General features: G+C 35.0%; 1 protein-coding gene across 1 annotated transcript in view; it reads left to right on the forward strand.

Annotated features, from left to right (window-relative positions):
- The first annotated feature begins 12,894 nt into the window (after nt 1–12,894).
- Nucleotides 12,895–27,218, forward strand: part of ZC3H12C (zinc finger CCCH-type containing 12C) — a 152,951-nt gene continuing 138,627 nt past the window's right edge. The window contains exon 1 of the mRNA XM_031961405.1: nt 12,895–13,169. Within this exon, the coding sequence (XP_031817265.1) occupies nt 12,895–13,169 (275 nt within the window). The remainder of the gene's footprint in view (nt 13,170–27,218) is intronic.

The following is a 27,218-nucleotide window of genomic DNA, read 5'->3' on the forward strand; positions in this document are numbered from 1 at the left end:
GGCCAATAAATAGAGATATCTTATTTGTAAAACATTTAGTAAGGGGACTTAATAAATATTTATTTCCTTCTTTTTCTAAAGGCTATGCCAGCAGGATACAAGCTTTGGCAGGTCCAAGCCTACTAGGAAAGCTTTAAATGTGGACTTGGTGACGAACTGCATATGTATACCCATCACCAGATTGCCTTCAATGTGAGTAATTGTTTTGGTCTAAACAACTATTGAAGAATAACCTCCTTGTCATTCAGGTTAATAGTCTCAGCATCATTTTCAACTCATCTCACCTATCTATATCAGTTGCCAATTATGTCATTTCTACCTTCATGACAATTCTCATATCCGTTCTCTTCTTGCCACTCCCATGGTTGACACATCAGCAAGTTCTTATCATCTTTCAAGTGGACTATGGCAGTCACCTTCTCATAACTCACCTCAAGACTCTCCCACTCCAATCCCTTCACACAGCTACCAAATTGTTATTCCTAAAGCCCATATCTAACTATGTCACACACTCATCTCAATAAACTCCATGGACAAACATAAAGACTTTTGTTTGGCATTTAAATCACAATTCTTCTGAACTTTCTTATACTTTATTGTCCTCTAAATACTCTACAATCTCTGTGTCTTTTCCACTGTATATCTGCCACTGCCTGAAATACTATGTTTCTCTAGGTTTCTTACTTCCTCAAATACCATTAGATCCTCATAATAGCCCTTAGAAGTAAAAGCTATTATTATACTTATTCTACATAGGAGGCCTTTCCCTATCTTCCCAGGTACTAGAATGAGTAATCAGAAAGTTAGCCTTCCATCCATTCTGTAGATATCTTGTATATATACCTGACTATTTAAATATTATCTTATTTGAAAGTGAGTTCCCCAAGAGCAAGGACCATTTTTGCTTTTTTATTGTATCCTTAACTCTTAACACAGCATCTAGAATGTAATAAGCAGTAAAAGCCTCTTGATTGATTACTGAATCAAGGAAAAATTGAAATCTGCTTCAGGGGAGGGAAAATCTATAGTGAGACAATCACAGATTCCTTAGGTATTTGAAGTACATGTATATAGCACTTTAGTTTTACAAATCATGGTCTTCTTAACAACCCTACAAAATAGGTATTATTTGCATTTTATAAAGGAAAAAACTGGATCAGAGAAATTGGTCAACTTGACATGGTCACATAGCTTTTAAATGATGGAGCTAGAACTCAAATCTTGGCCATCTGCATCCAGGTCCATGTTCTTGCATTCACTGTGTGTGCTCCTCTAAAACTCTGGGATGTTGGTGCTGTTGTCCTCATTCAAGACTCCCATCCTTGTGAGTTATGATGCTAGAGTCAATATAGAACCCACTATGTAGTGTTTATTTACTGTGGCATGCTGGTGGCAGGGATGGATTACTTACTATAACTGTCTGGAACAAACATAATAGAGCCAGATCTCGTCAGAATAAAGTCAGGCAGCTTAAGTGCTTTTTAACTGAAAGGAAAATTCAATACTTCTTTGAAGTTCATATCTTCAAAGTAGCAATGCAGGGAAAATGCAGCTTGGGTTCATCCACATATATACATTTAGTGAGATTTAGGTCTTTTGTCTCCTTCCCCACAATGTCTAGAAGGTAAGGACATCAAAATATTAGAAATGCTTAAGAGGAGAGGGAACCAGATGATGAGTGAACTGGAGAACATTCCATTTAATTCAATTTAACAAATATTTATTAAACATTTTTATCTTTATCTCTGGCACTGTGCAAAGCACTGGCAGATACAAAAAATAAAGAAAGACAAAATAATCTCCACCTTCAAGGAACTCACATGACATAGGAAGTTCTTCCACTGGAGAAACTGAGAATGTTTAGCCTGAAGAAGCAACTTAGAAGGTTCATGATAGGAATCTTCAAATATCGGAAGATATCATATGAAAATTGGATTAGATTTGTTTTGCCTGACCCCAGAGGGCAGAACTGTGAACAACAAGGGAATATGGCAAAGTAACAGATTTAGACTTGATATAAAAAATATTTCCTAACACTTAAAGGTATTTCATTATGGAATGGACTGCCTCTAGTGGTTAGTGAATTCTCTTTCATTAGAGGTCTTCAAGTGAAGTCTGGGTGACTGACAACTTTTTAGGATGTTATAGAGGACATTCTTATTCAGGCAGACATTGAACTAAATAGATTAGCTAAAAGGTAGTCTCAGAGAAAAAATTTGGGAGCCTGGACAGACTTCTGTTTGAACCCGTCTCTCTTTGAAACTTTAAACTTATAGAGAACTATCTTCTAAAATGAAAGAATGGAAGAATAAATATGAAAGCATTTGGCTATGGGCTAAACCTGCCAGAGAAATAAAAGCATAAAAAAGCATCTTTCTTCAAGGAGTTCCTATTCTATTAGGAAAAGACAATGGGTATGATGGCCAAGTTAGAGAGTGTCACAGCAATCATCAAGAAAGTATGGTAGTATTTTTTGAGTACTGATCACAGAATACAGAGAAAGAAAGGAGAAGGGAATCACCCACTTGCCAAGAAGATAGTAAACTGTTCATGGTAGATAATTAGCTGGAATGTGAACCATTGTCACATATAATGGTTAATTGAATCACACTAATTCACTCACTAGTCAAAGTTGGTTTCAGTGCAGAGATAGACTGCTAGTCTAGTCCAAAGGGACTGTTTCAGGTGGGACTAGGGATATGAGAAATAGAACTACTCAGTAGCACAGTGAATGGAAAGAGCTCTTGAAAATATAAGTTCTAGGTCTACCCTGAGGGACAGCTCATCCAAAGGAACAATACTTATAGTCTGACTGAAAAAGACTCTAACATTCAGACCATTCCTCAAGTGAAAGCAAATAGTAGATAATACTTTCATAGTTGATTGATTGACTGATTGAAGGAATTAGGAAATAATGAAGGAATGGACCAATTAATATTTTGAAGTGGATTATAATTCAAGAGTTTTTCAGAAGATGACTAAATAAAAAATTAAATGAGTTGAGCTGAACAATTAAAAAATCTTCCTAGGAAGCCCTACAGATTCTTCCTAAGAGGCTGCTATAAACTCTCCTTGCTTACTAAAGATAATTAGTTTCATCTGAATAGGCAATATTCAAATAGTTCAAATATTCAGAGTCCTTCAGTTTTGTCAGAGAATTACTTCTAAGAGATCCTTTAGTTCGCATAACAGGGAATATTCTTTAAACCCATAAGGTGCTGAACTATGAAAGGTCATGCCAAAGGAGTGAGTAGAAGTAAAGAATGTGAATTTGTTCACTTGGCTCTACTGTTGTGTGCAATACCTGGGGAAAATTGCCATGGTTCCTTTTTCTCACCTACAGTACATGATAGAGACCTGTGTGCAGCTTCCTCTAAGGTTGTATTATTTGACAGTGGAGAAAGCACTAAGAACAGAAAAAGAAATAGAAGTTGATTTAGCCATGATTTCCTTGTCTCATGAACCTCTAGAGTTAAGGAAGGGTAGCTGAGCCTGGCAAAGGGATGAAGGAGCACATTTTCCTTTCTTTCCTAGAAGTTTTATAGAAATGGCTGCCTAACCATAATATCTCCTTTTGTATAGAATAAGAATTGTTAAGAATTTCTATTAGCAATAGTGAGCTTGTGAAAGCTTATGAACAGCCATAGCCACTGTTGAAGAAAGTATACTTGTGCTTTCAGATTGGACGAAACCCTCAATTTGCAACCAGAGAACCTAGTTTTAAATTTTTATTCTACTACTTAATTACCCTCTGTAGACAGAAGAAAAGTAAGGAAAGAAAGGAAAGAAGCTTCTTTTTTTTTCTCAGTATTTAGTAATACAGGAAAGAGTAGTCATTGCCTCCACATATTGCATAAGTTTTGGTACAGAGAAGCTTCCAAGAACAATCTGAGATGGAATAGGAGCTGAGGCCCCCATCTTTCTAGTTATTTGACTCTTGAATATCTATAAAAGCACTCCTTTTCTCTTTCAATTTGTCATTCCTTCTTTCTTCTTCTGGAGCAACTGGACTGGATTGTGCAAATTGTTCAAGACTGTTCAACACTCTGAAAAAGGAAAATAAAAAAGCTGAATTCAGTAACTTCTGTTTATATATATATACATGTATATATATATATATATATATGTACATATATATAGATATATAATTATTTATATCATTATATTGCAGGGGTCCTCAAACTTTTTAAATAGGGGGCCAGTTCACTGTCCCTCAGACTGTTGGAGAGTCGGACTATAGTAAAAATAAAAACTTTGTAAAGGGGGCCTTTAAATAAAGAAATTTCATAGCCCTGGGTGAGGGGGATAAATGTCCTCAGCTCCTGCATCTGGCCCTTGGGCGTAGTTTGAGGACCCCTGTTATATTATATAATTATTTATATGATTTGTATGCATTATTTATTTATATAAAATATATTTATTTTATTTTAATCAACAGAATATATGTATGTATACATATACATAAATATGTGTTTCTGTGTATATATCTATGCACATATATTCACATATAGAAAGCTAAGCAGTGCAGTGGATATATTGTTGGGCCTAAAGTCAGAAAGACTCATTTTCCTGAGTTCAAATCTGGCCTCAGACACTCACTAGCTGTGTGACTGTGGGCAAGTCACTTAACCCTAATTTCCTCAGCTTCTCATTTGTAAAATGAGCTGGAAAAAAATGGCAAGCCATACAAAGAATAGGACACAATTGTAAAATGAATGAACAAAATATAGGTGTATGTAGCATACATATACACATATACATGTATATCTACACACATATAGGGGATTTACACATATATTTCATAATATCTACACAATATATGCATAAGGCAGAGAGACAACCTCTTCCAAATCTATTCTATACTTGGTCATCATAGTTAAAGGAATATAAGATGGTAAAGAATCTCTAGTATTTCTAGACTGATTCCAAAATGTTACCACCACAGAGAAAACAAACAAGACAGAGAGAGATAATGGAAAGGATCTCTGATGTAATAAATCAGCCAATAAATAGCAGGCTGGAATTTTCCAGGTACTTTTCCTTATGTGTTCATCTCTATGTGTTGCTTATTGGGATATCTTTGCCATGGGGGAAGGTTTGGGTATTTGCTCAATTTTCTCTATCTGTTCCCACATTTAAAAAACAGATTTAGGGTTCAGAGCACCAAGAGATTATTGGCACCCAGTGAGCTGAATGGCCACAGGCAGAACTGTTTGAGTCTGCCTGGTAATACCTGCCAGTCAATTCCCATTCTCTCAGGCCATGCCTTTTGGCAGAGAGAGAGCCTCTGTTCCAACACTGTGGATGTGCTAAAGGAAAGCTAAGAGTGTGGCCAAATTCAAAAAAGCTCTCTGATCACAAGACAAAAAATCCTTCCCCAAGACAATGAAGACAGTGACCCCTTGGCTCAGCAGCCCTTGCAGGAAAGCAGGCCCCAGGGCCAAGATTTTATATCACAAGCCAGGCTTCTGACTCATCTGGAATCTGGCAGATCAGCCCTGACACCATGGAAACCCGCCCACTGGGATGAAGTGATAGCAGGAGGAGGAATATCCCCTAGTGCCATTGACCCCGAGAGGGAATACAGATCTTAGCTTGAGATTATTCCATCATCATGTAAAGAGTGTTACATAACACACATTGTATTTATTGGTACCAGATAAACTGGCTCAGTCACATCTATATATCATAAATGATAGATAAAATTAATAGCTATATGAGTTAGGGGATAGAAGAGATTTAAAAAATAATAAATTTTAATTCTTTTTATTTGGATGTCATCATGTACTGCTGATCTAGTTCTGAATTTTGTGGGGAGAGAACAGAAAATGGGGAAAAGTAGAGAGGAGGTCAGGAAAAGAGACAAGACTCTTGCCAATTGAACAGTTGAATTTACTATCCCAGAAATAAAAATAATTCCCAAGGCAAAGACAGTTTGTCCACAAAGGAAAGAACATTACCCCTTAGAATTAGCCATGTGGATTTCTCTATGCCTCAATTTTTAAAACTGAGGATCTAATATATATTCTTGTCTCTTGGCAAAAGTGAGAATGCAAAATAGCTATTGCAAATACACACTTTGGTCTCCTTGGAATCCCTAATAGTTTTCATTGTATTTTGGTAAGAACTCTTTTCATCCTCTACTTTTTAATGATGGGTTTACACTAGAATATTCGTAATTAGTACATTCTATCCCATAATCTATCCATAAACCACAGATGTTGGAAGTTGACATAGACCTTCCATTTCATGTTTACTGGTTTTAAGAACTTTGAGATTTATAATCCCATCATTGTTTTCATGTCCCAATTTCATTTTTCTCCCCAGTGGAGAGAAACAAAAAAATTCAGTCTTATGTGTAGCTGCATAGTGTTGACAGTGACAAAGAACAGTGGGAAAAGGGAGGACATGAGAAGAAAGATAATAAGGTTGGGAGATAAACATTAAAATCTCCTCCTAAGTGACTGCCAAGCAAATACACATATCTAAGTCATTAAAACAATTGAATACTCAAAATAATGAGAACTCCATCCCCACACTTATCCCACCAACCCAACCAGCCTCCAGAGTTCAATGAGTGCTGATGCCATTTCTAATTTATTCTTTGTCTTGTCACTCATTTCAACATGGCTCTTACTCAGTGATTTGTCATGGGGTCAGATTTTCATATTCTAAGTGATTAAATTTGTTAATTGGTTGAAATGCAATAAAATGGAAAGAATTCTGAAATAGGAGTCAAAACACCTTGATTCTAGTTAGGAGTGTGATGGCAAAGGGCAACTAGATGGCACAACAGGTAACTGAGTGATGCAGTGGATGTGCCAGGCCTGAAGTCAGAAGACACATCTTCCTAAGTCCAAATTCAACCTCAGACACTTACTAGTTATGTAATTTTGACCAAGCCACTTAACCCTATTTGTCTCAGTTTCCTAATCTATCAATATGAGCTGGAAAAGAAAGTGGCAAAGTACTCTAATATCTTTGCCAAGAAAACCCCAAATGGTGTCCTAAAGAGTGAGATATAGTTGAAAAATGACTAAACATCAACAATAGTGAAAATTTAACGACCAGCTCTCCAGCAGGTAATGGTACAATATAAATACAGCATACTTTTAAGTTTAATCTGCATTATTAACATTTTCTTCATCATTTTCTAAGCTCTAGATAATCAACAGAGCAATAAAGCAAGCCTGTGTTAATAGTATTTGCTTATTTAAAAAGTATAAATACATTGAAATTTTTATCTAAATTTAATCTAAAGAACTAATACAAAAAAAGTATGAGTTCTGGATTTTACTGTGTGACCTTGGATACTCCTTTGGGGCTAAATTGCCTCATAAGTTAAATGGTAATCATTATGCTTGCCATATTTATTTCACAGAATTAGATGTTAAACTCAGATCATGATCTAGGCATAAAGAATGAGATTATAAATAAATTAGATGAACATAGGATAGCTTACCTCTCAGACCTATGGAAGAGGAATTTATGACCAAAGAATAACTAGAGATCATTATTGATCACAAAATAGATAATTTTGATTATTCCAAATTGAAACGTTTTTGTACAAATAAAACTAATGCAGACAAAATTAGAAGGGAATCAATAAACTGGGAAAACATTTTTACAGTCAAAAGTTCTGATAAAGGCCTTGTTTCCAAAATATATAGAGAATTGACTCTAATTTATAAGAAATCAAGCCACTCTCCATTTGATAAATGGTCAAAGGATATGAACACACAATTTTCGGATGAAGAAATTGAAACTATTTGTGGTCATATGAAAAGATGCTCCAATCATTATTAATCAGAGAAATGCAAATTAAGACAATTCTGAGATACCACTACACACCTGTCAGATTGGCTAAGATGACAGGAAAAAATAATGATGATTGTTGGAGGGGATGTGGGAAAACTGGGACATTGATGCATTGTTGGTGGAATTGTGAATACATCCAGCCATTCTGGAGAGCAATTTGGAACTTTGCTCAAAAAGTTATCAAACTGTGCATACCCTTTGATCCAGCAGTGTAACTACTGGGCTTATATCCCAAAGAGATTTTAAAGAAAGGAAAGGGACCTGTATGTGCAAGAATGTTTGTGGCAGCCCTGTTTGTAGTGGCCAGAAACTGGAAACTGAGTGGATGTCCATCAATTGGAGAATACCTGAATAAATTGTGGTATATGAATGTTATGGAATATTATTGTTCTGTAAGAAATGACCATCAGGATGATTTGAGAAAGGCTTGGAGAGACTTACATGAACTGATGCTGAGTGAAATGAGTGGGACCAGGAGATCATTATATACTTCAACAACAATACTATATGATCATCAATTCTGATGGACATGGCTCTCTTCAACAATGAGATGAACCAAATCAGTTCCAATAGAGCAGTAATGAATAGAAGCAGCTACACCCAGGGAAAGAACTCTGGGAAATGAGTATGAACCATTACACAGAATTCCCAATCTCTATTTTTGTCTGCCTGCATTTTTTATTTCCTTCATAGGTTGATTGTACATTATTTCAAAGTCCAATTCTTCTTGTGCAGCAAAATAACTATATGGACATGTATACATATATTGTATTTAACATATACTTTAACATATTTAACATGTATTGGTTAACCTGCCTTCTGGGGGAGGGGGTGCGAGGAAGGAGGGGGAAAATTGGAACAAAAAGTTTTGCAACTGTCAATGCTGTAAAATTACCCATGCATATATCTTGTAAATAAAAAGCTATAATTAAAAAAACTCAGTTAGAACTAGGTTCATGTACCATAACTGATACTTTTTGAACTGTGGGACCTTTTGTAAGTTATTTAATCTTTCTAACCCTCACTTTTTCTATTTGTAAAATGGGAATAATATTATTTCTCTACATGATAGGATTGTTGAGGAACTCAAATGAGATGTTTGTAATAACAAATTTCAATCCCCTGTAATATATCCACTCTTGAAGATATTGTTGTCAGCACCTTGGAAGTTAACACTGCGAAGGCATTGCCTCAGGATACCCACTAGGCTCATAAATTTAATCACTAATCTCCAGACTTTAGTGATTGCTCAGCTGCTGCAAAAGAGGAAGCCACACATGCAGTTGGATATATTTGTTCAGTCATTCACCACGACTTTATTAAGTGACTACTGTGTACCACTCACTGGGGATGCAAAATTGTAAACAAATGGCAGATGCAAGAGCAAGAGGCAGCCTGAGGGATGTCTCCACGTACCTGAAGAATGCCTGAAAATGCTGCTTAATTAGTCACTTCAGGGAACGCACTATAAGAACTAGCAGATAGGACCCACTTATTACCGGTTATTTTGTCTACATACAGGGCAGCTAGGTGATGTCTAGGTGATTGTTGAGGGACTCAAATGAGATGTTTGTAATAACAAATTTCAATCCCCTGTAATATATCCACTGTTGAAGGTATTGTTGTCAGCACCTTGGAAGTTAACACTGCAAAGGCATTGCCTCAGGATGCTCACAGTGAGACACAACTGAACATCAGCAACAATTGTCTACAAGACTTAGTTCACTGTCTATGGGCAATGAATGTAAAGTAAATGGAATGTGATTGTCTAATAGGACTACAAATTCCTAAGGATCCTGTGTCTGTCTCTGTGGAACCACCAGATAATATACTTAGGTCTGAAAGAATCTTAAAAGGCCCTCCTAATTCCAAATTTTACAGATGAGGAAACTGAGGCACAAAGATTTGCCTATCACATAAGTAGTGATGAGAAAGAATTTGAATATAAGTTCTCTGGCTGTAAAATATTTCTCTTTCCACTGTACCATGTTATCTGTCTAAGGGTAAAGGAAACTCTCTGCTGTGCCATCAGGAGGGGCTAACTTCTACTGTTTATCTTTAATTCTTGAAGAGGACCAATGACAACAGGAAGGTGATGTCCCGACTTGAAAGCGAATTGGATTTAAGTGAAGCAGGGCTATGCAAAGTCATCATCCTTCCTCTCTCTTCTAGCATTACTAGAGTCCATTGGCAAGACATAGGTTAAGATAGTTGATGATAGTTGATGCAGTAGGAGACCTCAGCCTTTTTAAGATAAGGTCTTTCCCACATCTCTGTTTATCTAAAGAAATGTCCATTCAGTAGTGAGACTAGATAAGAATTCAGGCAAAAGGGGGCCTAGTTTGTCTTTACAAAAGAATCAACCCCATTCTCTTCTACAAAAGAGCCAAATATGTAGGAAAGTTGGTCTGAGACAATTCAGAACAACCTAAGATCTCACCATTAATTGAAATTCAATTTTATTTTCTGTTCCAATTTTTCTACTCCTACCTCCTCCTTCTCCTCATTAAGAAAGCAAGAAAAACAAAAGCTGTTACCAGCGTGTAAAGTCAAGCAAAATGAATCCCCACATTAGTCACACTTTTAATAAAAAGAATATGTCTGAGTCTGAAAGTCCCAAAGTAATACAAACTCAGGAGCTAGACAAAATGTTTATCATGAGTCCTCTGAAATTGTAGTTGACCACTATGTTGATCACTGTTTCTAAATCTTTTGAAGATGATTATCTTTATAATATTGCTGTTACTATATAAATTATTCTCCTTGTTATATTTATTTTGTTAGTTTATATAATTCTTCTCAGGCTTTCCTGAGAACATACCCTTCATGATTTCAATAGTATTTAATTATATTCATATACAACTTGATCATTTTTATTTGAGATCATGCATGAATAGAGCAAGGGAACCAACTCCAATTGTAATAATATAAGAATAAGAATTCTATGAAAGTGCTTTTTAAATTGTAAAATGCAATGCAAAACTACATTATTATTATTATTATTATTATTCTAGACATCATGACAAATCAGAATATTACATTTAATATATTTAAAAGTATAAAAATGTTTCAGGAAGAATTAATTTTTCTCCCTAACATATAATTAGGCTTTACCTGGAATTTTAGAATTTCAATGCTGGGGAAAAAACATCATAAGTTAATTCACCTAATTGTTCTATCTAATAAATGAAGCAATTGATGCACAGAGAATCAAAGTGACAGGAGTTCAGATCTCCTGACCTGTAGAATAGTGTTATTAGGATTGTTTTGATTAATTCTTAGTTCTCTCTTAATTTCCTGATTTTCTTAATAGGAAATCATCAGATCAGGCCAGAGAAAATAAGGAAAAAGAGGGAGAACAGGAATAAGAGGGGGACAAGAGAGAGCCATGATGTATACCGGGAAGAGAAATCTTTAACTTGCCATCACACTCCATTGAAGTTTTGAAATATGTCAGCATTTCCCGAAATTTTCCATTCCTTTGAAATATTTCTCTCTTGTTTAGAACTTGTTTAAAATCATGCCATCCTGTTAGGAAACTCTGATACTGTCATAATGCAGGGCTGCAATTTATTCACTGTCCTGGCAGCATAGAAGGTAAAAGATGTATATACACAAATGCACTAAGCAAGCACCAAAAATTTGTCCTTACCACCACTGAAAACCAAAAATGGCCAACACAAGACCTAGAACCAGAAAGAAGGTTGTTGGTTCTGAAATAATTTATTGTGCTTTCATTTTTACCAAACTCCAGAATAAATTATTGGAAATGTTCTCCTAAAGGAGTTTCTAACTCTAAAATAAACCAAAAATGACCAACTCAAGACTTCGAACCAGAAAGAAGATTGTTGGTTCTGAAATAACTTATTGTGCAGTCATTTTTCCTAAACTCCAGAACAGTCATTGGAAATTTTCTCCTAAGGAAGTTTCTAATTCTAAAATAAATTGTCTCTTCCATCACTCATGTCTGTCTTTCATTACCCTAGGGGAATATGGCATTCTTGTCAACTAGTAGACAGTCTTACTATTCTTTAGATGTGGTTCTGGGATTGGCACTTCTCCCTAAGTGTTTTGCCAGGAAATTGTTTGAATTGAGAAGAATAAGTTGTAAAAGGCCCAGAAGAGAAAACTCAGACATGAAAGTCCCAGAGTAGTATTAATGCAGAACTAAAACATGATGGCTACTCCAAGAATATAAAAAAAAAATTCTTAGTATAGAATATACTTTTTTTTGTACAATATAATAAGTCACAAAAACTTGTAGAATTTTATAAACATCATTTCATATTGGACTCACAACAATCCTGTGAGGGAGGCAGAACATTCTAAAAACCATGTTACAGAGGAGGAAACTTGAGATCAAGGAGATTAAAGTGACTTGCCCAAATTTACATGAGTGGTTAGAGTTAAAGACTTGAACTCAGATCCTCTGATTATGTCCAGTGCTTGTTTGACCAAAATACCATTCAAAATAGTCCCCAATATAAGAAACAATGTAGCCCAGAAGTTCAAATGTTGTGTATGAAGTCAAATAGATCTGATTTCTCATTATACCTCAGGTACTTAGTTGCTATAAAGACACAGGCAAATCACTTAGCTTCCCTGAGTTCTGGTTTTCTCATTCCCATAAAATGGGCACGATTATCTATAATTCCTATTTCTCGGTGTTATTGTGAGATTAAAAATTCTACCAATGCAAGTTAGCCCTTATACTGCAATTTAGCATTGTAGAGGATATCCTGGGGAGCTAGGAAAGTGACATCCATTACATGTTAGAAGTTGTCTTTTGCACTATCTTTTTCTCTTTGTGTTTAGTGTATGTACTTTCTCTGAAAATATAAATTAAAATCTGACATTTGGACCTAAATTTTGCATGATATGGTAAAAATCTGAGCAGGTAATATACAGTGTTGTTTGCCCCTTGATTTCGAAGAGGCCCAAGAACGTTGCAGAATGATGTCTTGACTCACGGGTGAACTGGATTCAACTGAGTCAAAGTTACACAAAGTCATCAGCCTCTCGGTCTTCCAGAGTCACCGAAGCCCAGTGACAAAACAAAAGCCAAGATGACTGGCGATGGCCTGGGATGCAGTGGATGACTTTGGCATCTTTGAGATCAGACCAAGCTCTAATTACTCTACAATTCCTGCTTCAGGCCTTTCTGATTGTAGGAATAAATTATTCCCATCTACCTATTTTTCTGGGGAAAGTCTTCACAGGCTTGGGTTAATCACCAATTTACCACCAGGTATGAGGCCTGTTGCTTATCCTCAACCATGTTTAGCCCTTTTGCTGAGATGGTTTTACCGGGTTGTAATCATTGCAGGAGCTACATCTTCTTGGAGCCACAGGTAAGAGATGAGTGCCAGGTAGACACCAAAGATGGGTGAGCAGTGCTGAAAAGGGCTCAGCAAGCCCTCACGCCAGAGCTGTTAATCCTTCTTGAATACTTTATGCACCTCAGGTGATATGTAATGATTAAACCATAAAGAAAGCATAAAGCAAAACTCCTTTTGGTTCCTATTTAAAGAAGGCACCATGCTGATGATATGTTTCAAGAAAGATATTGAAATAAATTTTCATCTAATCATTTTTATTAAATACCTCTTATGTGCAGGACACTGTATTGAACACTTCAGGAGATCTAAAGTTTAGTAACACAGTTTTTAACCTCATAAGGCGTGTAGAGTAGTAGAGATTTATGATACACAATGCAAATTAAAGTTTGAAAAATACATAAAAGAAGTACTTTAAGAGTTCTGAGGTACACAAGGACATTTCAAACCTAGGAGTACCAGGAAAAAAATTCATGAAGGAGATAGCATTTTAGATCATAGAATTTTAGAGCTAGAAAGGACTTAAGAAAGTCCAGCCCTTTCATTTTAAAAATGAGGATCCTGAGATTCTGAGAGGTAGCAAATGACAGATAAAGGATTTAAATCCAAGTCCTCTGAGTCCATACTAATCTTTTTTCCACTACATCAGTTTGCATTTGAACTGATAGGTAGGAATAAAGAATAGGTAGGATTTCTACAGAAAAAAATAGCAACATTCTGATATTGGAAAGAATGTGGACAAAACACAGAAGAAGGAATGCAAAGGGCATATAGAAGAGATGGGAACTGGTCCAATTTGCATGGGATATAAAATACATGGAGAGGAATTGTTAAGAGATAACATTGGAAAGATAAAGTGGATACATATCCTGGGATATCAAAATCCCAGGCCTATGAATTTGAGTAATCAATAAAAAGTAACAAGGATTTTGAGCAGAGAAATGATGTATTCAACTCTTTGCATAAGAGTGATGAGTTTAGCAAAAAAAGAAAAGATAGTTTAGAGTAGAAGAGCGACTGACAACATGAAGGCCAGAACAGTCTGATTGAATAGATGTGAACTGACCCCTGTAACAGCTCTGCCATCAATTGACTTTGTAAACTCGGAAATTTTGTCAATATGTCTATACTTAAATTAGCTTCTCCGTAAAGAATTTGTTTTAAAAAACCAATTACGACACCTGCTTTTGTAGCTGTAGAAGAAATTACACACTGACTCCCCCAAAAAATAAAATTCAGGATGTCCTTCATAGAGTCAGAAAACTGAAAAAGATTCCATTTGTTGGCATATTTTAATAAAGAAATCAAGAGTAAGGAAATAGCCCATGCCCCCCAAAAAGCTTACATTCTATTGGAGGAGACAACATATATACATATACCTATATATACATTTGCTTATATTAACATATAAATAATATAAGGTGATTATAATAATTAAGATAACATATATACATATACTTATAACACACATGCATTTACATATACATATGTTTATATATAAATAACATAAGGTAGTTATAATATATATACTTATAACACATGAATTTACATATGCATATATTTTTATATAAATAACATAAGGTAGTTATAATAATATGAGACAACATATATATAATTATACATAAATATAGCATTACATATGCATTTACATATGTATATATTTATATATACCTAATACAAGGTAGTTTTAAGAGAATTATTAGCTAAGGAAGAAAACGATGCAGACAGATGTTCATGCTGTACTTTGCCTGGGCAGACATCCCAACGAGATCTTATGAACAAATGTTTCAACCCCTCTTCTGATTCAGCAACTTATGACATAAAAAAGAGTATCAAGGATTATAGTCTTGGACACTAATAAAAGCTACCTTATTACGCCTTTAAATAAGAAGTAACTTAGAAATTAAAAGGCTAAACAGATGCTGTAGCTAAGAAGATAATTTTCACTTCTGAAAAAGTGAAATGGAAAATGCTATGAGTGGCAGTCATAAATAGTTTATAAAACTGTGTTGACAAGTCTTTGAAATGAATTGATGTGCTTATGAATGAGTAATAGCATCCATTCATATAGCTATGATTTTATAGGTATAAAGACTTTTTCATACATTTCACCTTATAAAAAGCAGCATGGTATAGCAGATAAAAAGCTGTCTTTGGAGCCAGGAAGACCTAAGTTCAAAACCAGGGCCCTGGGGACCTCTTTAAATCTATTCATTGAAGAGAAGGTGTCAAGCTATATTGGTAAAGAAATTCCCTCACCTAGGAATTCCCTCAGGGGTCCTCAAACTATGGCACGAGGGCCAAATGTGGCAGCTGAGGAAGTTTATCTCCCTCACCCAGGGATATGAGGTTTCTTTATTTAAAGGCCCACAAAACAAAGTTTTTGTTTTTAACTATAGTCCAGCTGTCCAACAGTCTGAGGGACAGTGAACTGGCCCCCTATTTAAAAAGTTTGAAGACCCCTAGATGAATGAAACCATTGGTCTGCTCCGTACATTGTGTCTATCCCCTATCTCATTTTACCTCTTCACAACTTATCTTTCAAAAAATTTAGAAAAATAATAAATATGATCCCACAAGTTAAGGCACCAAAAATCAAAGCTGATTTAAAAATAATGGATGGGAGACTCAGAAAGGAATTACTAGTACTACAGTAACAAAAGATATCAGCGCAAAAGAAAAGGGGAAGCATTTAAAGGAATTTCTAGTAGCTTCACAGGGCCCAGAACTTAAAAGCAAATCTATAAAATATGAAGGGAAACAGGGACAATCAAAGATAAATACCAAAATGGTATGGACAAGTAAAAATAGATTAAGGAAAGCTAAAGGTCAGCATTATTTGAAGCTTATTAAGCACACACGCGCGCACACACACACACACAACTAAGAACTGACATTTTTTATCCTAATAATATCTTATAACTATCCCCATTTCTCACATCATATAACCACCATACTGGCTTATGTCCAATATTAATTTTTACTTGAACTATTGAAACAACCCTTTGATTATTGTCCTAGCCTCAAGTCTCTCTTTTCTTCAATTCATTTTCCTCATAGTTGCCAAAGTAGTGTTCCAAAAACACGTTTGACCATGTCTGTGATCAAAAACCTTTAGTACACATTCCTTGTAAGAGATATGCATAGCAAAGCAAAACAAACTCCCTCTTTAGTCTCACTTAAGAATATATGTCTCAATCCAAAATCTATTGCTTCTCTTCAAGAGCTACATAGTATACCTCATCTCTGATCCTCTGGAATCGTTTTCGGATTGATCATGGTTCGTCCGGCTAGGGGACACAGAGGATAGAATGCCAACCTGGAATCAAAACATCTTCCTGGGTTCAAATCTGATCTTAGACACTTACTACCTATATGAATATAACCCACTTAACCCTGTTTACTTCAGCTTCCTTATCTTTAAAGTGAACAGGAGAAGGAAATGGCAAAGCACCCCAGTATCTTTGCCAAGAAAACCTCAAATAAGGCCATGGCTGAAAAGTGATTTAACAAGGATAATTAGGATAAAATAAAAACCCCTTTACTGGGCAATGAAAGCCCGCCACAATCTGGTTTCAACATATTCCATCATTCATTTCATATTACTTTCTCTTATTCACTTGATATTCTAGTCAGACTTGAACATTAGTGATTTCTTGATGTCAACACTCCATATCCCACATACAAAACCTTTGCATAAGCCATCACTTGTGCTCTGAATCTCAGTATCCCTCATTTCTTTTCAAGGCTCAGGCAGGTGCCATCTCCTTTGTGAAGCTCTCTAAATGAGATAACATATATAAAATGATTAGTTATTATTATAATAATATTATTATGGTGGTTATTATTCTGTTTTGTACAGTTGTCAGTGATCTATCTCAATTGACTATATTTGTTTATTTACATACATATGAACACAAATATGTATGTAAATAAACAAATATAGTCAATATTTTATAGATAGGTATATATATACATATAGGCGAGTAATAAATGCTTGTCAAGCTGAATTTTGCATATTTGCATTTGAAGAACATTTTTGCATTAAGAAGAACAAGATAAAAAAGGATTAATTCACTTCTTGGGGACATAACAGAGAAAACAACTACAATTCTTACTTTGTTTTATCTTTTCTATCAAGGAGAATGATCTTAAAACTGTAGGGCAGAATAAACAAGATTAAGAAGAAACTGAAAGCTAATCTAGGTGAGAAGATAGTAAAAGAGCAACAGACTGTTTTAAATGAATTTATGTCCCCAATTAATCTCATTTACAGGATGTTAAAAAGAACTTGAAAACTTGATCTCTGAACTGTTCTTGGTAATCACTGATGCAAAGAACTAAAACTAGCATGGAGAAGGTATACTTCTACCCACACTCTGCCATCTACAATAAGTGCCAAATCATCTAACTGATTCCACTTCTCTACTTGGTGTCAGACTGCCCAGTCCCAGCGTCCAGTGGTGACCACAATATCCATCAAATCCTGTCTCTGGTCAATCTGGATCATGTATCAGACATTCCTTAGTCTCCTCCCCGCCTCAACTAATTGTCCCCAAGTATCAGAATCTCTACTTATGATTTTGCTGCTAGATAGTAGTCCTGAAGAGATACTGAAAGACTAGAAATAGGAAAATGCAATAATAGTGGCCTTTTTTCTATTTTTAAAACTTTTTAAATTACAGATGTATATTTATTTTTACATTTTTCCATATGAGTCATGTTAAAGAAGAAAATCAAAACAAAAAAAAAAAAAAAACGTAAAAAAATAGAAGAAAATAAGGTGAAAATAGTTTGCTTTGATCTGCATTTACTTTCCACATTTCTCTCTCTGGATGTGAATTACATTTTCCTTCCAAAGATTTTGGAATTGCCTTGGATAACTAAATTGCTGAAAAGAACCAAGTCTGTCATAGTTGATCATCACAAAATCTTGCTGTTGCTATATGCAATGTTTTGCTGCTTCCACTTGATTCATTCAACATCAGTTTATGTAACTCTTTCCAGGTTTTCCACAATTAACCTATTTATCATTTTTATAGAACAATAATATCCCATTTCATATACTATAACTTATTTAACCATTCCCCAATTGATGGGCATCCACTCATTTTCCAACTCTTTGCCCTAACAGAAAGAGCTAATATGAACATTCTTGCACATGTGGGTCCTTTGCCTTGTTTTTCTTTGGGATACAAACCCAGTAATAACACTATTGGATCAAAGGGTACATGGTTTTATAGTCCTTTGGGTACATTCCAAATTGCTCTCTAGAATGATTAATCATTTTGCCAACAGCGCACTAGTACCAGTTTTCCCATATGCTCTCCAATATTTACCATCTTTTTCTGTCATCTTAGCCAATCTGATAGGTGTAAGGTGGTACTTCAGAGTTGTTTTAATTTTCATTTCTCTAATCAATAGTAATTCTAGTCACATTTTTTTCATGTGACTATAGATGATTTTAATTTCCTTACCCGAAAATAATCTGTTCATATCCTTTGACCATTTATCAACTGAGGAATAGTCTTTTTTTTTTCAATTAAAGTTTTTATTTCCTTTAATCAAAGTTTTTTTTTTTTTTTTTAATTAACAGTTTGTATTCTCTCTCCCACTCCATTGGGGGGAAACACATTCCTTGTAAAAGATATGCACAGCAAAGCAAAACAAATTCTCTCATTAGTTTTATTATATATACACATATCTCATTTCCAGAACCCACATCTCTCTGTCAAGAATATCTAGCATGCTTCCTCTCTAATGCTCTGGAATCAGGAATAGTGATTGCATTTGTGTGGAAAGATGAAGAACTTACTGATTAAGCACATATTGATTAGAGACTGTTAGCTAAAAGTAGATCAAGCCTCATAGGCCAGTCACGTGATTTTAGATAAGGCCTAGACTGCATTCCATTTCCCAAAGAAGGGCTTATGTAGCCAAAGCTGTATATCACCTTGCCTACTGCATTACACTGACCAAATAGGGGAATAAAGGTTTATGTGACCACTCACAACATATAGAGGGTGGGATTTTGTAGATTCTTTGTCTGAAATGTATAAAAGCTGTGAACATTTTCAAGGGAGTGGCTCTCTCCTACCAGTGAATCTGGCTCACAGACCAGGATGGGTCTGCTTCTTGAGATTCTAAAAAATAATTCTGCTTTCTATGAGTGATCAAATTGGGTAGGTCTTTTTTTCCCAAACACATTGATCATAGTTCCTACAACTTTCAGAGTTGTCTTACAGTATTGTTATTTTGTAATTTGTTCTTAGTTCTTATTTGCTCAGTTCATTTCTTCATCTGTTTTTCCCATGTCTCTTTGAAATCATCTATTTCTTCATTTCTTACTACACAATTTTCAAAAAATGGAAGGAAGAGGGATTTTGCAAACTATAGATCAGTGAGTCTTGTCAATATTTGTAAAGATCAATTATCAAATAGATGTCTTATGAGCACTTAATAAGAAAAGGATGAATGATCAAGGAGCCACATAAGAAATAAGTCAAGCTAGACTAATATGAAAGATAGCTGGGGGCTTGGAATCAAAAAGACATCTTCCTGAGTCCAAATCCAGCCTCAAGAAATTATTAGCTGTGTGACCCTGCACAAGCAATTCAATCCTGTTTGCCTCAGTTCCTCATCTATTAAAAAAAAAAAAGCTGAGAGGGAAATGGCAAAATAGTCCATTACCTTTGCCAAAATATATATATTGGATCACAGTCAGACACTACTGAAAAACAGACTAAGATGATTCCTTTTGGTTAGGTTTCTTAGTCTGGTAGTTCAGGAAAATGCCACTGGCATACCATATGCTCTCATCAGTCAATCAACCAACAAGTATGAATTATATGCTTACTGTATGCAGAGTATATGAATACAAAGTAAGAAATGATCCTCATTCTTTGGGATCTTATAATCTAAAGGAAGACAACACCAAGCAAAAGAATATATAGAAAAAATATATGAGGATAAACACATATCAATTCAAAATAATCAAGTCCAAAATAATGTGAGTTGGAGAGCCCCAGAAGCTGGAGGACTCCAAAAAGTGTTCATTGAAGAAAATGTTGCATGAACCATATGCTGAAGGAAGAAAGGGATTCTAGGAGGTAGAGGTGGGACACAACTATATTACAGGAAGCAATTCAAGGTCACAAGTGTGGGAAAAGGAATATACTGTATGAAGAACCTAGAGAAGGCTAGTTTGGCTAATTCATAGCCAAGAGTACAGAAAGGGGAGTAGTATCCAATGAGGCTGGAAAGTTAGTCTTGGGGGGTAGGGGAAATTGAAACAAATGGCATCCATAATCAATGTATCTGGATTCAAATGCCAGCTCTGCTAATTATCATTTATATGACCTTGAAAAATTATTTTACTATTATGAGCCTCAATTTCCACATATGGAAAATAAGACAATTAGACTAGATTATTTCTAAAACTGCTTCCAGCCTTATATCCTCTATGATTCCTATTATTTGAATAAAAATATTATTGACATCTTTTTCAAATTTACAGATGGCAAAAGTTATATGGAATAGAAAAATATATTATATGACAATAGCAGTGTCCAATACAGTATTGACAGACTAAAATGATGAACTAAATATAATATTAAATATAATGGGACAAATATATCAGTCTAAAATAGGAACAGGCTGCCTCAGGGGTATTAAGTGGTGGCAATTCAATCAGTTCTAAATCTCTCAAAACATGTAAACATCAAACCCGCATTCTCCATCTTTCCTATAAGAATACTGTATCAAATGATTTGCTAAATTCTAGATAAACTCTTTTTACAGTATCCCTTTGATCTATCATTTTAGTAATACTATGAAAAATGAAAACAAGCTTAGAATAACATGAACTAGTCTTGATGAAATCTAACAAACTCTTTGTAATGATAACCTCTTCTAGATATTCACTGACCACACTTCTAATAATACATTCTAGAATTCTGTCATTTGAATTAAATTAACTGACCTGACTACTTCATGCCTCTCAAATCAGCTAAGATGACAAGAAAATATAAATTTTGGAGGGGATATGAGAAAACTGGGAAACTAATGTATTGTTGGTGGAGTTGTGAAATGATCCAGCCATTCTGCAGAGTAATTGGAACTAGAACCAAAGGACTATAAAACTGTGCATACCCTTTAATCCAGCAGTGTCACTACTGGGCTTATATCCCAAAGAGATCATAAAAAAGGGAAAGGGACTCACATGTGCAAAAATGTTTGTAACAGCCCTTTATGTAGTAGCAAGGAACCGGAAATTAAGTGGATGCCCATCAGTTGGGGAATGGTTGAATAAGTTGTGATACATGAATGTAATGAAATATTATTGTTCTATAAGAAATGATGAGCAGGCTGATTTCAGAGAGGCCTAGAGAGACTTACATGAACTGATGCTGAGTGAAGTGAGCAAAACAGAGAGAACACTGTACACAGCAACAGCAAGATTATGGAATCATGACTAACTTAACTCTTCTCAGCAAGGTGAAGATCCAAGACAATTCCAATAGACTTGGGATGGAAAATGTCATCCACATCCAGAGAGAGAATTATGGAAACTAAATGTGGATTGAAGCATAGTATTTTCACCTTTTTTTGTTTGTTTACTTTCTTTTTTTCCTTTTGTTTTGATTTTTCTTTCATAATATGGCAAATATGAAAACATATTTAGAATGATTCTACATGTTTAACTATATATTATTTGCTGTTTTGGGGATGGAGAAAGGGAGAAAAAATTTAGAAAACAAAATTTTACAGAAATGAATGTTGAAAACTATCTTTCTAGGTATGTGGAAAAAAACACTATTGAGAAAAGAAAGATTAACTGATCTACAGCTTACAGACTGTATTTTATTTCTTTTTTTTTATGGGGTCAATTGTCTTTCACCTCTACTTTGCCAGTACTCCAGAATCTTTCAAAAAGCATGACAATAGTTGAGCAATACTAGCTCCCAGTACTTCAAGATCCTATGATATCATCAATCTGGGTCTCCTGATTTAAACTCATCAAGTACATCTGCTTGGTCTCTTACTATCTCTCTATTTTTCTTGTGGATCAACTCCCCATTAGTCATTTTCATTCTGTTCTTTCCATTTCAAAGATCACAGAAATCACAGAAAAACATAAAAAAAACATAAAGTAGTAGCTGAGAGACTTTGCCTATTTTCTGGTGACAATCATTAGCCCATCTACCTGGCAAGACCTTAAGGCAGTCTCATATTTCTTTGATTTGTTTTCCCAATTTAACTATATGAAAAAAAAATTTAAATACTTTTGATTGTTGTTGTTATTGTCCTTGCCTTCCATTGACAGCCTCTATTCATTTGGAGCTTTAGCATTCTAGCCCCAATGCCATGTCTGGACATTCACACACTACTAATTTTGTCCTTGATTCCATATGTGTGTGTGTGTGTGTGTGTGTGTGTGTGTATGTGTGTGTGTGTATATATGTGTATGTGCGTGTGTGTGTGTTTTCAAATCTATATTGATGAGTTTCCTGTATAGCCACTTCACTCTCATTAGACAAATCCCCTCATCCCACCTGAACTGACGTCCCCTGTGTATTTTTAGAGCATGGGGCATTTCCCATTATTTTTTAAGCTGTCCTTTGTAACAAAGAAAAACAACTAAGCAAAAACATCCAAACCAGAAACCATAGCTGACTACGCATACAATATATTGTCCTAGAGGAAGTTTCAAACTGAGTTCAAATGTGACCTCAGATATTTTACCAGCTAAGTGACTAAAGTAAGTCATTTGACCTCTATCTACTTTAGCTAGCTAAACTGCAAAATGAAGATGATAATATTAGCAATGCAGAAGGTTTTGGGTTTTTTTAAGCTTTTTCTACTATCTATGTTATTCTTTATAATCAATATTATCTAGTTTTTGTTTGGCAAAGCATTATCTCCTTAGTCATAGTTATGAACTAATTCTTTTCTGATTTATTTTTATGGTGTGACCTTTTATATTCTGATTGTATATCTATTCTAAGCTTCTTGTGGCATATTATGCAAGATAATTGTCTAATCATAATATCTGACAAACTTCTTGCCTGTTTTTCCAGCATTTCTTGTCAAAGAGGGAATGTAAACCTTAGAATATATGTTTTTGAGTTAATATATACTGGACTAAGGTTATTGATTACTTCTATTATCTGATCTATTTTATAATAAAAATTGAAGTCTAGTAATGCTCTCTTTGTTGCTTTAAATTTTAGAAGCAACTTAGGTAAATTAAATTCTAAGTAAGTAAAAAAAAATCAGTAATCAGGAAATACCCCAAAGAATAAGAAATAAAACATACCTTCCCTCTGACAGCAGAATAGCAGAGGAACACTAGGGCAGAATGTTGTATATACAATTATAGAGTCGCTCTACTGATGTTATTCTTCTATATTACAAAAGTGAGTTAAATGAGGAGAGAACAAGAATGGCAGGGAATTTCCAAAGATAATTGGTACAAAAACAAATGGAATTAAAAAAACATTTTCCTCACAATAACCTCAAAATCATCTCTCCTAACTCTAAAACCTTTTTCCATAGCATCAAATATCTCTAGTAAAGAACAAAGTGCTACCCAAAAGTGAGAAAGTTCCACATCAATCAACAATGAAACATGCCTTTCAAACAAAATACAGGATGTCCCCAAAGCCTTAATTTAAAATTAAATATGGAAAGAAAAAAAAATCAAGCCTCAGAAATTTACTAGCTGTGTGATCCTGGGCAAACCACCAAATTTATGTTTGCCTTAGTTTCTTCATTTATAAATGGGGATAATAACAGCATCTATCTCTGATAGTAGTTGTGATAATCAAATGAAATTATATTTCTGAAGCATTTAATACAGTGCCTGGCACAAAGTAAGCATTATAGAAATTCTTATTCCCTTCTTCCTCAAAACTAAGGTTTTGGGAACACCCCGTATATATCTAATCTTGGGCTGAATTAAAAGAACTATTATTTACAGAGTAAGTAATAGCCTCAATGTGCTCTGCACTGGTTCGATTATAACTTGAGCACTGTGCCAAGGTCAACATTTTTTAAAAGGGACATTGTAAAAACAGAGCTTAAACCTAGTAGAAACATCAGGATAACAAAACTCTAAAACATGTCATAAATGAAACAGTTAAAAGAACTGTGAAAGCTTAACATGAAGAAGAGAAAATTGATTAGGTCTGTGGTTATCTTCAAATAGCTTGAAGGATTGTCATCTGGAAAAAGGATTAGAAAAAGTTGTTCCAGAGAACAAAACTAGTACCAGAAGTAGAAATTTATAGGGCCAGATTTTGGCTAGAAATAATTTTCTCATAATTGAAGGAGCCGCCAAAAAGTAATTACCTAATTCTTGAGGAAATGAGCTCCTTGTCACTTGTAGCATACAACAGAAACTTGATGACCATCTAACAGAGAAATTACTAAGCAAATTCCTTTTACAGGTCAGAGGCCCAATAAGCTGACAGTTGACATTCCTACTATTCCAAGATGGTCTGCATACAATTTGGGTGGCAAGACAGAATGCCCAATTTGGCTTTCAAAAAGATTAATGAGGCATAAAGTCCAAACCCGACCTTATCATCTTTGTGCTTCAAGCACTTACTTCATGGATCAGGACCAGTAAAGAATCTTGCAAGATTTTCCAATTATCAGGTGACTAAAGAGTAAAATCCAACAACACCAGCTGGTGTTTTTATTCCATTCAAAAATTCTACTGCATGGTAACTGGATTTGGAGATTGTTTTCAATTCCCCCAGCCATGGATGAGTAAGCTCATCCTCCTACCCACTCTGAGATATAAGGAAGTAAGGGACTGCTATTCCTCTTTCAAATATGGAAAAATTATGACACAAAGAGGAAGAGAGCCCAAGGGCAAGAGGCTGCTCACTGTGAGTCAGCAATAGAGGTAGATTGGCTACTCATAATTCTGTAAGGCTTTTACTTCATCTAGCAAAGAATAAATAGTTTTAATGTTGGCCTAACTAACCACATTCTAAAAGGATACTGTACAAACCGAGGTTCTGAGTTCTGTTTTTTTTTTCTAAATGTGTTTTCTTGCTTGATTATTAGGAAAAGAAGGAAGATAATAAAAAAAAAGGATTTATTAAAGTCATTTTAAATTAGAATCTACATAATACCTAATGTAGAAATATAGTTTTGATGCCTTGCTAGCTGCTAGGATCAGAGTGGAGATTTTGTAGATCTTATAAAGAACCCATCCTGAAAGGGTCACATTACTCAAATTTGCACTGCCTATTTCTATTGAACTGGTACCAATTACCATATTTTACATAATCATAACTTCAAATAGTTCAGATCTAATTCATGTGACCACTTCAGAAGATTAATCACTATAAACATTAGTTTTCAATGAATCATCTAATCTAATTAGGTCCACTAACTCTGTATAAAAAAAATTCTAGAAAAATTTCCTCTGATTCAAAAAATACTTGGAAAACATTTTGATAAAAAGTTCAAATTTTGCAGCAAGGCATAAGTTCTCTGATTACTTTTAATTATGAATCAAGAACAGGCCATGTGCCCTAATTGGAAAATCTCAAAAGAGGATGGATTAAACAGTTAAAAGTTCTACAGAGAGACTTGAGAGATGAGAGAATACAATAAATTAATATTTCTTAATTGCTTAATAAGTACCAGACACCAGCACCCCCTCATGAATTAATTAATTAATTAAAAGACACTTATTAAATGCTAACTATATTTAAAGCACTATACTAGCCCTAGAGGTGTAAATATATGACAGTCTCTTACTTCAAGAAGCTCAAATTCTAATAGAGAAGGACAACATATATTGTGGTTTCATCTGTGAGCCAGATTGGAAAGGCCCAGTGATCCTTAGGGTTCAGGGGCAAACAAATTCTTATGCATCTTCTTTAATATCATTTCACTAATTAAAAAAAAACCTTATATGTCAACAATCTTAAGCCATTTGATAGAAACAAGGACTTTGTTGGCAAGAACTTTCTTTTCCAGGTTATTAGTGGCTATGACTTGAGTCTACCAAAAAGCACTAAAGATTGGTAGTGACCCCCCAGAGCAAAGGACTTGCTTCTAATCTGATTCCTTCCAGCCAACATAGGAGAGAATTCCATCCATTAAGCTGCTGAACTTCTAAAACAGTTGTATGTATTTGGAGTTACTAGAGTATACTATGTTCTTGTGGAAATAAAAAAATAATACTTGCCTCTTTGGCTTACTTGCCAGTCAAGGATAGGTGGTCAATAATAAGTATAAGTGGTAAGGGGGACAGTTAACATTTCCTCAGGGGTTGTTCTCATATAGGATACCTGTGGGGATAAGTGAGAAGCAGAATCAGTGGTCTGGAAAGTGTCCCTGGGCTCAATCTGGATTCCTGGGGCCCCTGGGCTCAATCTGGATCCCAAGCTAGCTACACCAGGGCCTTGAGGAAAGAAGTGGTGGTAATAGTGCCACGATAAGCAAACTTAAGTTCAGACAAATGATATAATTTGTCCAAGATCACACCAGTAATAACTGGCAGAATTTAGTCTTTACCCTTAGTCCTCGACTTCAAAAACCAGTGATCCCTTTTAATACAGATAGATCCATCTCAGAGAAATTAAGACTTTTCTCTATGGGCAGTGATTTTGTGCTCTACAATATTGAGTTAGAAGAAACCTATAGTAACTTTGAGTACATGAGCCATTGTCTCTACTTCACCACCATACAAATCAACAGCATTTTCTTTGCACATCTCAAAGATGACACAGAACAATGGGAACTGTACCAGGAGTCAAAAAGCTTGGATTCCAGGCTCCTTACTAAACAATGTGACCTGAATATATCACTTAACCTCTAAGAGTCTCCTTTTTTTTTAATAGCCTTTTATTTACAGGTTATATGTATGTGTAAGCCCACAGCATTAACAATTGCCAAACCTCTTGTTCCAATTCTTCACCTCTTACCCCCCTACCCCCTCCCCCAGATGGCAGGATGACCAGTAGATGTTAAATATATTAAAATATAAATTAGATACACAATAAGTATACATGACCAAACCGTTATTTTGTTGTACAA

Source organism: Sarcophilus harrisii, chromosome 3 (assembly GCF_902635505.1).
Source record: "Sarcophilus harrisii chromosome 3, mSarHar1.11, whole genome shotgun sequence".
NCBI classification, from domain to species: Eukaryota; Metazoa; Chordata; class Mammalia; order Dasyuromorphia; family Dasyuridae; genus Sarcophilus; species Sarcophilus harrisii.